Below are 15,000 nucleotides of genomic sequence, written 5' to 3' on the forward strand. Positions count from 1 at the left end.
CAGTGAGATGAGATGTAAATGATCCAAACATATAATGCAGTGATTGAGAGATGAAGAAATAAAGGCTCCTCAGAAGATGTGAGATGTTCTGGAGGCTTGTGAAGATCATTCCTCCACTGAGGAACAGTGAAAAGTAAAGCTTCTGGAAACAAACGCTCCTCAAAAGATCCTGAGGATCAGATTTGAGACTCTAAACTAAAACATGATTGATGGAGAATCAAGTAAAGCTGAGCTGCTTCAGTCCAGTAAGAGTTCATCTGGAGATATTACTGCAGTTATTCTGACCTTTACCTTGATCACAATCACTCAAGATCTGACACCAGAAGCAGCAGCTGAAGCTGATTACACTGAAAGAGCTCTGACTGGATAAAACACTCTAAACTATCAATCAGAGACAGAAAACATGAGGAGATCGAGTGTGAAACGTGTTTAACAGCAGAGTTTGATCATTTATAGCAGGGCTCCAGACATTTATAAATATACTGCGGTGAACCTCAAATCACCATCATAACCTGTAGATGGCAGCAGAGGAGCTCTTACTGGCTTATGAGTCATTCATTTATACTTTTTCCTTTATATTTTGAAGTGATAAAATAATTATAAATCACAGACAATCACTGAAGATGTAAGAGTAAAATATATATCTTTTCTACATACAAAATAGATTTTGCTCATGTTACTGTTGTTAAGCTTCCCAACTCAAGCCTAGTGCTTTACTGTCAAATGTGTATAAACATGAAACAAACAAGTAATATTATTAGTAACTGCATTTATTAATTCAAAACAATAGAAATTTTATCACATATGTCATATGTCTCTGAAACGGCGGTTTCGTTTGCAGGTTGAGCTGCTCAGGTGTGAGTAAATATTAGCTTTGGACTTTAATAATGAGAGGATACTGAACACACACACACACAGACTGGAGCTGGAGGCGCTGTTTGATCAGGAACCGGATTCACACTGGCTTCAGGTGAACTTACTTGATGAAGCTGTCCACGTGTGTCATGGACGCCTCGTAGTTCTTCCCTCCGACCTCCTGACAGTGAAGAGCCACGAAGAGCGGCCGGTGCGTCTGAACCGTCTGCAACAACACAGAACACACAGTGTTGGGAAAGATACTTCTAAAAGTGATGTGTTACAATATTACAGTACTCCCTAAAAAGTATCTGATTACGTTACTTAGTTACATTTTATGGAAAGTGATGCGTTACGTTACTTTTTAAATCTGGGCGGGGCTTGCTTGTTTGTTTTTAATATAAAAAGTTCTTCTTTTACAAATTGTAAAGCTCTTTCACATCAAAAGTGAAGTGAACACGGCTCAGGCTGAAGGAAATGTAAATTCACGTCTGTACAGTAGAGAACGAATCACATGAAGAATATGACGCGGGAGAAGAAAGTTCAACACTATTCACCAATGACTAAAATCAAACACAAATGTGTCATTATTGCTCAGTACAGTTGAACTGGATCATCGAAGGTCAGTAGCAGCGACATTAGTTAATAAAATGGGATTACATACATAAATGATATTTGTCATATTTAACATATTTCATTATTGCAGGTTTGTATAATATTCTGAGTTTGCATTTGACTGTTTTTATTCATTTTGAGGAACATTGAATTGAATACAAATTTAAAAATGTAGCACTTCTGACAGTATTACAAAATTCTTCAAGTTGTTATATAACATACTATTAGATTAAAATCTTAAGAGGAAATTAAAAATGAATGCCTTGGCACTTAGTCGGAGCACTTAGTAACTGGAAATAAAATAAATAAAAAATTGAACTGAACTAAAACTAAAACAGAAATAAAAATAAATTAAAACCTAAATAGTTATGTTTCAAAATAAATAAATAAATAATATAAAAGTAATAAAAGAATAAAAGATAAATAAAAACAAATAAAATATAAATTAAACCTAAATATTAAAATCATATATAAAAAAATTATATAAAAATATAAAAAAAACAAAAGCATATAAAACTACTTTTATAAAAGTATAATTAAAATGAAAAGTAAAAACATATTAAATTAAATTAAAATAAAATAAACTCTTAAAATGTCATGGAAATTTGTCAAGTTTCAGGTACAAATAGCTAGAATGAATGAATTAATGTGCACAAAACTTAAGTGTCATTTTTTTTAAATTGAGATTTATGCATCATCTGTCATCTGCATTTGTCTGAGATACAACTATTTGAAAATCTGGAATCTGAGGGAGCAAAAAAATCTAAATATTGAGAAAATCATCTTTAAAGTTGTTCAAATGAAGTTCTTAGCAATGCAAATTACTAATCAAAAATTAAGTTTTGATATATTTACGGTAGGAAATTTACAAAATATCTTCATGGGAACATGATCTTTACTTAATATCCTGATGATTTTTTGTCATAAAAGAGAAAATGTATAATTGTGACTCATACAAATGTATTGTTGTCTCCTTTGCAAACACATAATTATGTGACTTACCTGCAATGTTATCAATCAACTTTCCATTATAAATAAATAAATACATATTATATTTTTTATTTTATTTTATTGTTTGTTTACTTCAAAAAAAAAAAAAAAAAAATACATATAATTAAAAATAATAAAAAATAATAAATCCCTCGTAGTTTCTGTGAATAAAATAACTGGAGAAGCACTGAAGTAGACTGTATTCAGACCAGCACACTAACTCAACATGAAAGATTGATATATATAATTGAAATTAAAAAAACAACACATCACCAACCATTAAACAAACTGAATGAAAAATAAAAAAATATTAGCAAGCCATTAAACAGCTGTCAAAGAGCAGGAGGCACTCAGACAAAACAATGTCAGAAAAAAACAACAAAACAAAACAAACAGAGCGATGCGCTCTATTTATCTACAGACGCCTGCACAAGTTATGTTCAGGCTTCAGATAAAAACTAAACAAACCAAACATGTGTCTGATGTTCCACTCCATCAGTGCCATATGATCATATCACACACAGTCTCACGTCACATTAAACATGTTTATATGAGAAGAATTAAAGACTCCAGGATGAGCTGGGTTTACTATAATAGTTTTCAGTTTTATATTTCCTATTAATTTTAATTATAGCTAAAGTTTTAGAATATTTGCAGTTTTTTTATTAGATTTTTTTGTAATATGCTTTTACAGTTTTTTTTAATTCAGTTTTAGTTATTTTAGTACATTAAGTTAAACAAAAAAATGTTGCATTAATGACAAACGTTTTTCATTTATATATATTACTAATCAAAAGTTTTTGAACAGTATTGTTTTTTAAAGACTCTTCTGCTCACCAAGCCTGCATTTATTTGATCCAAAGTACAACAAAAGCAGTAAAAATGTTAAAATATTTTACTATTTAAAGTAACTGCTTTATAATTGAATATATTTTAAAATGTAATTTATTCTTGTGATTTCAAAGCTGAATTTTTAGCATCATTACTGCAGTCACATTATCCTTCAGAAATCATTCTAATACTCTGATTTGCTTAAAAAAAAACATTTATTATTATTATTACTATTATTGTTATTATTGTTTACGACAGCTGACTAGAATTTTTTCAGGTTTCTTTGATGAATAGAAAGTTCAGAAGAAGAGCATTATTTTTTGTAACATTATAAATGTCTTTATCACTTTTGATCTAGTTAAAGCATCCTTGCTATCTCAAAAGTATTAACTTCTATAATTTTTTCTCCTAAAAGAAAAATGATACTGACTCCAAGCTTTTGAATGGAATAGTGTATAATGTTACAAAAGTCACCTCAGTGTTTGCTTCCCGTTCTGTCATCTATTACTCAGTATATAATACAGCATGTGGTGTATGCCATGCCTCATCTGATTGGTTTTTGTTAATAAACGTTTTGTAAGCTAGTTTGTCATTGTATCTTACAGTTTTATTGTTGTTGTGTTTTTTAATTGAAAATAACAATGAATCCATCTTTTGTTTAGTCTAAAAAAGTGACAGGTGTGTAGATGCATGTAAGCAAAACAGTGACAAAAAGATTCGAGTGAAAGTGTCTGAAGCCCGGCTTATAACACTGCAAAATCACAAATAATACTACTGATGAAAAAGAACAGATTTAATAACAACCACTCCCCACAAAACAACAAAAAACTATAAAAAAACATAACAACACACATATAAAAACCAAAAAAAAAAATATTGACAAAAAAACATGCTCTCGCACAAACCCACCGGAGAATTTTTCATGTCAAGTTATGAAAATGTTTTGTAGTGTTTAAGTATTCAGAAGTGATCAGCAGAGCAGACGGACAGCGTGAGTGTTTGTTTAAACTGTTACTTGCTGCTAAGAAGGTTTATTTCACTGTAGCAAAAGTTCGTAGGTCGGGAAGAAGGAGGTGGGAACCGGCGAACATTCAAATACAACTTTAATAATAAAAAAAAAAACATAAAATAGCGCGACAGCCCCTCGCGGACACCTATTGTGCACAAACAGAAACAAAACACTAAATAAAGTCCAGGCCTGGTCTTCCTTCTCTCGTCCTTCAGTGTCGTTACTCCTCCTCTTATTCTTCCGGAGCTCCTCCGTGGGACTCGAGACGGTGAGTGCTGCAGGTGTTGCTCATTATCAATTACTGCACCGGCCTCGCTCCGTTCCCACGGCTCTCGGCTCCGCCCCACTCATCACATTCACCCTCTAGCTATTTCTGCTGCTGTTTTTCGTTGTAATTTGTATTTTTGATTGCACTTTATTTGCAATTAGAGTAACAGCCGTCGGCTAAGAAGGAGCTTTTGTTATTTATTGCTCCGTTCCTGCACTTAAGTTCAAACTTTAGTTTCCATTTGAGCAGTTGTTTAATTTAAGCGGCTTTATTCAAAGACAAAGAGTCACAGGGTTTCTCAGCATCAAACTAAACAACTGCTGAAAATCTGCTGATATGATGTGAGCAAAGCTACACGAGACACAGAGAGAATCAAATAAAGCAGCTTTCCATGACGTCACTGCAGCTCAAGCTTGGCAAGAGTTTACAGGCCTTCCCCGAACATACACACACACACACACACACACACACACAGAGAGACACACACACAGACTCACTCTCACACACACACACACACACACACACACACACACAGAGACACACACAGAGACACACACAGACTCTCACCCACAGACTCTCTCACACACACACACACACAGAGACACACACCCACACACACACACAGACTCTCACCCACAGACTCTCTCACACACACACACACAAAGAGACACACACCCACACACACACAGAGACTCTCTCACACACACAGAAACACACACACACACACACACACACAGACACACACAGAGACACACACACACAGACTCTCACCCACAGACTCTCTCACACACACACACACACACAGACTCTCACACACAGACTCTCACACACACTCAAACACACACACACACACACACACAGACTCACACACAGAGAGAGACACACACACACACACACACACACACAGACTCTCTATCACACACACACACACACACACACAGAGACACACACACACACACACACACACAGACTCTCTCTATCACACACACACACACACACAGAGACACACACACACACACACACAGACTCTCTCTCTCACACACACACACACACACACACACACTCAAACACACACACAGACTCACACACACACAAACACACACACCCACACACACACTCACTCAATCACACACACACACACACACACACACAGACTCACACACACACAAACACACACACCCACACACACACTCACTCAATCACACACACACACACACACACACACACACACACACACAGACTCACACATGCACCCCCCCCCCACTAGTATTTGTAAATATTAAGGTGCAAAGCAACTGTTTAAGTATGTATTCTGCATGTCTCTGTGTTAATGAAGGGCACAGACGTGTGGTTTTGTTTATTACTCATTCTGAAGTGTGTGTGATTTCAGCGTCTGCTGTCTCACTAAATGAGGACATAAACACATGAACAACATCTCCAGAACTGCTCTGAGAGTCACTTCATGAGCATTTGACCGTTTCATCTGAGCAAAACTATCCTAAACGTAAATGTAAAGGTATCCACGGCAACCCGTCAAAATAAAAGTTTGGTTTAACTTGAAGACATTGCAGCAGAAATATATTACACTTGTTCAGTGGAATGTACGTTACAGGCAGATACTACTACTAAAATTATTAAAACCTTATTTTTAAGGAATAATCATACAATATTTCTTATGTTTTTAAACTGTAATATTAAATGACCTTTATTTTCCAAAAAATTTAATTTGTTTAATTTTCATTACTTAAAAGATAGATTAAATGAATGTTGGGGGAAATAAAATTTAATAGGGCCCTAAACATGTAATTTTTGTTAAACTTTTAATAAATCGATGTTAAATTGTTTACATTTAATGATTTTAATTAATTAGACATGCTTTTTGATTAATACAATTTAATTTAACCATTAAAAAAGACACTTTTAATGCACTGTTGCACTTCAGAAACACATTAATCTCAGAGGACGGGTGTGTTGAGAGCAGAAGACTCGAGGTCAGTGCGTTTTGTCTTTTGTCAGTCAAAACCAGCAGGTAAATGGCTGGAGTGGCAGGGAAATCAGTGTCTTCTGCAGGAGTCACAGCAGCTCAGAGCCGCGGGTTTGATTAAGAAATGTGTCCTCCATGAGATCAGCAACACTGAACACACACACACAGACCTGCACAACCAACAACAAAAACACTGAATAACTGAGATAAAACATCTGCTGTGCCACATCCGGTCTCTTTCCTTTCCTAACAAGCCTAAACTTAATGTCCAAATCAGTGAAATCACATAACATGGCTGTAGTAAAACAACAAACTTGAAAGAGTTATTAAAAGTATGTTCCGCTGTGAAAGACTTGCACTGTTCCCCAGACGTCTGTCTGTCATTAAGGGCTTTTTTTGCTTACATTAATTAGCCTAGTACTAGTTTCCACTGTCGTATCCAAACTGGTGTTGAGAATAGTTTTACTGTATCATTTTTTTATATAAAACAGCAATATATAGATGCTCTACAGTAGAGCTGCAGGATTAATCGTTAAAAGACCGTGATCTCGATTCAAACACCCACACGATCTGATTTCTTAATGACAAAGATTATATGAAACACTGGGATGAAAGTTTATATTCGGATATAAACACTGATGTCTATGGTAGAGATCAAAATAGAGCTAAGTGACTGGCGCTTCAAATAATGTTTGTGATTCTCAGTTTATCCAGAATCGTGCAGAGGTGCGTTTCCCAAAAGCATCGTTAGCTCCACTGAACTCTATTAGTAACTTAACTCAGGACCATAGTTCGTTTGGGGAAACGCACCCCAGCTCTACTATACAGCTTAAGTAAAGAATAATAGATACATTAAAAAAATTATAACTTACAAAAAAAATAAAAGGATATTTCCTATTTAAAGGTAACAATATAAAAATATGAAATAAAAAAAAAAATTAATCAAAAAGAGCAATCTTCAACAAAAAGCTGATTGTTGAAGCTGTTACGCAGAACAGAACAGAGGTCATCATTTTCAGTGCACAGATCTATTGTGACATCAGTGTCAGACAGTGATGTCATAAAGGCGAGCCAATCACATCCGAGCTCCACTGGAGGGGCGGAGCCTGTCACACAGAGGACGAGATCAGAAGAGTTTCTTACCTGGCAAAACTCCCGCAGCCACATCTTCTGTAGGTTCTCCGGCTGAAAGAGGAACGAGAGATCAGTCAGACCTTATACCTTATCCCTCATTGTTATATTCATGCATAAAAGTGACCACAAAAATCACAAAAAAATAAATATGATAAATATATAAATATATAAAAAATAATAATAATTTAAAATAAATATATAAAAAATAAATAATAATTTAACTCAACATAAATTATAACGGTATATCAAAAAAAAAAAGTATTTTTATTCATACTATGGAAGTCAACAGGAGCTGAAATTGGGTTAGTGTGAATAAATGATGACAAGATTGTCATTTTTGGGTGAACTATCCCTTCAAATTCACATGACCAGTGTGTCTGATATTTGTACGCAGTGACAGATCATTCATACTGATTAAAGCATCTGTTACTGTACAAACAGTACATAATAAATACTACAATAACTCATCTACTATAACAATATTCTTCTGGACACCGCACACGAGTCTGTGCTGAGAGTAAATACAGGTGTGTTTGAGAGCATCAGTGTACATGTTATCAAGTCTAAGAGTGAATGTGGGCTACACACACACACACACACACACACACACACACACACACAGAGAGAGTGACTCTACCCACCGCACAAGACTATATAAGGACACACACACTGAACCCTGACATTACAGACACAGAGGAAAGCACTGCACTAAATATGGCCTGCAATCACACACACACACACACACACACATACACACTCACTCACTCACTCACTCACACACACAGTCCTGAGTGAAGCGTGTTTGTAAACACATGCTGAAACACTAAAACTACACTATAAAAGCACAGCTTGAGTCAACGTGAAACATCATTTTCATATTTAGCTCCACAGAATGACATTAAAAAAAGATGGCTATGATTTTATTCATGACGGGCTGATTGGATTTCATGATTGGTGACTGCAAACAAAAACTAAATCAAAGGGATATTAAGTAAAATATTTTGAGAAAAAAAGTAAAAATTAAGAGACTAACTAGCAAAAGAAAGTCAAAAACAAGATTGTGAGAATATAGTTGTAACACAATATTAAAGATTTTATTTTGAGAAAAGGTTAAAATTGCAATAATACAGTCAAAAAGATCATGAGAACAGTATGAGATTAAAGTCGTAATATTTTGAGAAATAAAATGAGAGACTAAAGTCAAAGTATTACACGAAAACTAAGACTGCAGGAATAAATCTGAAACTATCTGAGATTAGAGTCATAATATTATTAGAAAAACTACAAGAATAAAGACAAAAAACTAAGATTGTGAGAATAAAGCTGAAACAGTATGTGAATGGAGTCATCATATTTTGAGAAAATAGTAAAAAATTACAAGAATAAAGTAATAACATTATGAGAATTAAATGCAATATGAGATTAAAGTCAAAATACTTTGAGAAAAAAAAGTAAAAATTTGTTTAAAATTAAGTTAAAAAAAAAAAAAAAAAGCAATGATCATGAGAATAAAGTTGTAACAACAAACAACTAATAATATTTTATAAATAGTATATAATATAAACCTAAAACTTAAAAAAGCCTTTACATTAAGCATCATTTATCTGTGTTTCTCTGACCAAAATGTTCAAAATTAAGAGTTCATTTGCAAAAAAAAAAAATAACTCTTAAAATCAGAAAACTGATTTTAAGAGTTTTCAAAAATAATGTTTTTTCATTGTGCATTCCAATTAATCTCAATCAAACTGCAGTCGGGTTATTTTGATCAGGTAAAAAATAACTAACAAATACAGCTAACACAATAAAAACATGATAACATAATACAAAACATGTTATCCGATTTCGCAAATAAACTCTTTAAATATTCCTTAAAAGCTTGAAAAATCCTGAAAGCCGAAGACAATGGAATCACGTTGTAAACAGCTGCGGGTCACTGCGGTCCATCATCAGATCTGACCTGCAGCAGAAGCAGCTAAAGTAGGACTGAGCTCCTCCACAGCGCATGCTAAAAACACCAGCTTATCAAAAGTTAATCTGCAGTTAATTAGAGAGGATCTCCCCTGGAGGCCTGGTGGAAATAGCAGCGCGTGCGCTTCTGCACCGATCCGGCCTGGTTTACACTCTCTCTGGGGATTCAGGAGCGCCGTGAGAATATGCCTTTAAAAGGAGAGTGAAACAACGGCCAGCGCTGCCTGGGATAACAGGTACTTTCATCAGATGATGACAGACGTGTGCCGCTTTTAGATCAAACTCCTTTCAATTCTGGAAAAATTAGCTGTTTCAGTTCCACGTGCCCTTTATGATCACACGGCTCTATAATCGCTCACGGTTCTCTGCGCTAACTCTGCTCAGAAAACTAGAAATCAGACTCAGACTCGTACCGGAGAAATCACATCAGAACACAATGATGGATGCTGGGTGACCTCCACATACTTCAGTTTAGTGCCATGAGTGAAAAATTAGAAGTAAATAAATAAATGACACTATATATACACAAAAACAAAAACGATTCTAAAGGTTTCTGAGGTTTAGCTTTGATGAAAAAAAATCTAAAAACAAACTTACTGAAGTCAGCGCTGGTAACTTCAAAGAATAACTACGGAACATATGAAAGTGTTTCTGTTCACGATTACACAGAAACATACAAACCCTACAAACAACAACATCAGCTGATGATATGAAACACACACACACACACACACACACACAGAAATGCGCGCACACACACATACAAACATTTGTAAACGCACACATACTCTCTCACACACACACACGCACAAACGTACACACATGCAAACACACATGGAAACGCACACACACACACACACACACAAAAACATTTGTAAACGCACACATACTCTCTCTCACACACATGCACAAATGTACACGCATGCAAACACACATGGAAACGCACACACACACACACAGAAATGCACACACACACACAAACATACACACATGGAAATGCCCACACACACAAACATTTGTAAACACACACATACTCTCTCTCACACACATGCACAAATGTACACGCATGCAAACACACACGGAAATGCGCACACACACTCATACACACACACACACAGTTAACACACACACAAACATACACACACACAGTTAACACACACACAAACATACACACATGGAAATGCCCACACACACAAACATTTGTAAACACACACATACTCTCTCACACGCACAAACATACATGGAAACACACATACACTCTCACATGCACACGCAAATGCATAAATGTACACACAGAAACACACACACGCACAAACATACACGCATGCAAACAGACACGGAAACGCACACACACTCTCTCTCTCTCTCTCACACACACAATTACAGAAATGCACATGCACTCTCACACATGCATGCAAATATGCACAGAAACAGACACATGTGGAAACACACACACAGAAACGGACATACAAACACATTCACACACACACACACAGAAACACATACACACACTCTATTGATGATCTTAAAGGGACAGTTCACCCATAAATCATCGCACTGTCATCAGTTACTCTTCCTCATTATTACTATTATTCACTTCCTTCACCATTATCATTATTATTTTGTAATATAAAAACTGTAAAAAATTATATTTCATAATATTAGGCCTAATTATTCATTCAGTTATATAAATATATATGAATGATTTTGTACTGTAGTAAAATTTCAATACGCTACTTCAGCTGCAAGAGTTAAACCCTCCAGCTTTATTTAAGGGGAAAACAGCAGGGAATCCTTTAAGGTTCTCATTACAAATCTAGTGAAACACTGTAATTAATCATTATTCATGTGCAAATACAGTGGAAAGTCCTGAAGAGCAGCGGTGCATCAGCAAACAGAGGCGAACCTTCGACAAACGTCTGTCGGAGCGTTTTCTGACGCTCTGGAGTCGCTACGCTCGGAATCACATTTCCAGAAAACAGGAGCCGACGGTGAGCCGGTCCGACGGGGTTTCCTTAAACAAACATCCCGCTCTCCTGCAGGATTACCAGCTCGTGTCAGAACAACACCAGGTTCATCATGAAGGAACATGTCAGTGTTATAATAGCTGTACAGAAGAGAAGAGCTGGAGATCAGTGACAGAGAGTCTAGAGACTCAAAATACTGAGAGAGAGACTGAGAGATACAGCAGAGAGAGAGAGAGCGAGTGCGGGTCTCCACAGACTGATGCTCGTCTCTGATTGGCTGCTGGAATCTTTCAGGGAGAATGTTCTTCACTCATGAGTCTGTTAGAGACCCTGAGATCATGACTCAATTTGATTCACAAGCTCTTGATTCAGTATTTACATGCTGTGACAGCCGCTTTCTGTACATTAAATATTAAGTATCATTTAAATGATGGGTCTCATAGAAACTATTTAATGTCATCAATAACTATGAAATATAATGAATATGTAATACAGTGTACACATTTATCAAAATGCTGATTATTTCTAGCTGATTATTGACTTTATGCTCACTGAATGTCTTCAATCTCTCACACCATAAAGATCGCTTAAACCACACTTGCTGCTTGAATTGACTTTTAAAATTGACAGGATTTTGAAACCTGAGACTTTCTAATAAAACTGATAAAGCACAAAGCTGTGATTTATTCCACTACATACAAATAATGTTTAGAGAAGTTTTGTTCAGGCATCACAGACTGTGTCACGTGTGTCATGATCCAGCGGATCGTCGGCACACTTTCAAGAGAAGCGTCCCGTCAGTGGAAAAGTACACGTGTAAAACACACATAGAAACACACGCGTGTGCCACATCTACACACACACACAGAGCAGCAGACGATACAGTCACGCTAACAATACTGACAGACGCTCACAAATCAACAATCACATTAAAGTTATTAAAACCAATCCAATATATACAGTTGTGCAGAGAGTAAAAATACACATGATGCATGTATATATATTACGAGAAGCTCTGCCTCTCTCTATGTATACGCACACACTGTATACTGATATTGGTAAACATGTTACAATGCTAGACATTGTAAACAGACTTTGTGGCCACACTTATGAATATGGGACTACTTAATATAAACTTCTTTCATTTTGTATGTATAATAAGTAGAGTTATTGCAACAAAGTGAAGGTAAGGTTAGAAAGCATTAAGCTCACTGAATGTCAGTCTGTTAGTCAAGTGCGTATCAAGACACAACCCATAGCAGTGTTATAACAGCGACGGCTCAGATTGCAGATAAAGGACACGATAAATGAGTGAAAGATTGTTACAAATGTGTGCATCAAATAAACTGAACACGGATGCTCAAACGTGTGTGATGCATCAGAACAGACTAGGGCTGTGCGATATGGACAAAAAAAACCTATCACGATTTTTTTGATCAATTTTTGCGATTTCGATTTTAATCACGATTTTGACACACACAGACATGCTTTACAGTCATAAATGCATTCAGTATAAATTTGAAACATATTTCCAAAAGAAAACCAAATGAGAGCTTTATCAAAAAGTTGTAACATGCCTCTAGAACAGACATAAGTCAAAATAATCACTAAGCAAAGATTTCAAACAAAATGTCTAGACATATGGCAAAAAATAAATAAATAAAATAAAATAAAATACGTGTCCAGGGCTTTTTTTTTTTTTTTTGCCATGCATTGGTCATAGAGCTCATTGTAGCGGTGTCTCAGGTGTTGAAATAGATTTGTTATACATTATAGAGGTTCACACGTACTCCGTCTGCAGTGCGTATACAGTATGTGTATGCGGTGCAGAAGCAGCAGCGAGAGCGCGTTATTGTACCGCAAAAGCACATTAAAATAATGCGCGAGCACAAATCTCTCCGCTCGCAGCAGATCTCCTTTACACTGTCACAAAACCAGACACGCGTGCTCAGATACACGCTGCTCTCGTCCGCACTCACAACTCTCTCTATGGCGCTAGATATTCATTCTTTTTGCACCTTTCTATTTCTAACCTTTTCTGTTCACATCTTTTACCGTGTGCAATGTGAACGTTCTGATCCATTAACATGGGCTCGGAAAAAATACGCATCTCAGACAGAGTGTGTGAACCTGGAGTTAGGCATATGCCCGGTCTGTTCTGTTCTCGCGCTCCACTTAGGTGCGCTGCATTCTGACTGGATGCGGAAAATCGTGCTATAAAACGATTTAGAAATCGCGCACACTCAAATCGTGATTTTATTACGATTTCGATTAATCGCACAGCCCTAGAACAGACCTCACTTTTTTTCTCACACATCACACACATGGCGTTTGGCAAACCCACTTAAAGTCCCCATGAAATCAAAATCAATGTTTTTTGGGTGTTTGTGTCATTATGTTAGTCTTAAGGTTACTTATAAGCCAGTGTGCTCCAAAACAGTGACAAAATTCGGATTTAGAAGATATAAGCACTGAAACTTGCAGTTCGTCACTTCCTCCAAAATGCATCAATGATATTTTTGACGTCACCTCGTACTTCAGCTTCTCATCAAATCTTCTGACCAATCAAATGCTCTCTAGAATCCCCTGCACTATAACAGTTTTATATAGTGATAAACTTCACATTTCAGCCTTTAAACTATTTTTGGAAAGGGGATTAGTCACAAGTATAAATTATCTTAATTTAAACCACACACACCCTGCTTTGTTAATGCACCTCTTAGGCTTTTCCCTGGAACGGTTTCCCCCGTAACGACTGTACATAAAGCAGCACTGCGCTCATTAACGCTTTATTATCAGACATTATACACAGGCAGGATGAAATATAAATGCCATCAGAACGTTTCTGAGAGCAGCCAGTTTCCTTCAGAGATATTTTCAAAACACTTGCGCTGCTTTTGACTTTTTGTTTGTTTATTCAATGAAATCATACCCTTATGAAGTTAATCATCACATTAAGCCATATCATGATTCTTGTCTTTCTGTCCTCAAGTTTCAGACCTCTTGAAATTATAATAAAAACTGAAATCATAAAATCATCATAGATCATTTAGTCATCGACACTTTAGGAGAATCAGAATCACACACACACACACACACACTATCTGATCTGAAACAGGTTTGTGTCAGATAACACTGAAGGAAGCTCATATTTTCAGCAGTCCATCAGGATTCCTGACGAAACAGAAGAAGAACACACACGTCTGCATTCATTCAGCAAAACACGAGACGTTTCAGAAATAAAACGTGCAGAAATGTCATTTAAAGCAGACAAAAATAGAGTGGAAAATCTCCGCTGACGCTCCAGAGCAGCGTTTCTCCAGTTATGGCCAGAGCGGCACGGATCAGAGGTCAGGACTGAACCGAGATCCCAGCGGAC

At 36.2% G+C, this 15,000-nt stretch overlaps 1 protein-coding gene across 1 annotated transcript in view; it reads right to left on the reverse strand.

The window, feature by feature from the left end:
* The window catches only part of LOC109099544 (inositol polyphosphate-5-phosphatase A-like), a 223,909-nt gene that overhangs the window by 185,929 nt on the left and 22,980 nt on the right, over positions 1-15,000 (reverse strand). The window contains exons 2-3 of the mRNA XM_042737622.1: positions 7,696-7,737; positions 981-1,081 (exon numbers count right to left, since the gene is read on the reverse strand). Coding sequence (XP_042593556.1) covers positions 981-1,081; positions 7,696-7,737 — 143 coding nt within the window. The remainder of the gene's footprint in view (positions 1-980; positions 1,082-7,695; positions 7,738-15,000) is intronic.

The sequence above is a fragment of the Cyprinus carpio genome, chromosome B13 (assembly GCF_018340385.1).
Source record: "Cyprinus carpio isolate SPL01 chromosome B13, ASM1834038v1, whole genome shotgun sequence".
In the NCBI taxonomy this organism is placed as follows: Eukaryota; Metazoa; Chordata; class Actinopteri; order Cypriniformes; family Cyprinidae; genus Cyprinus; species Cyprinus carpio.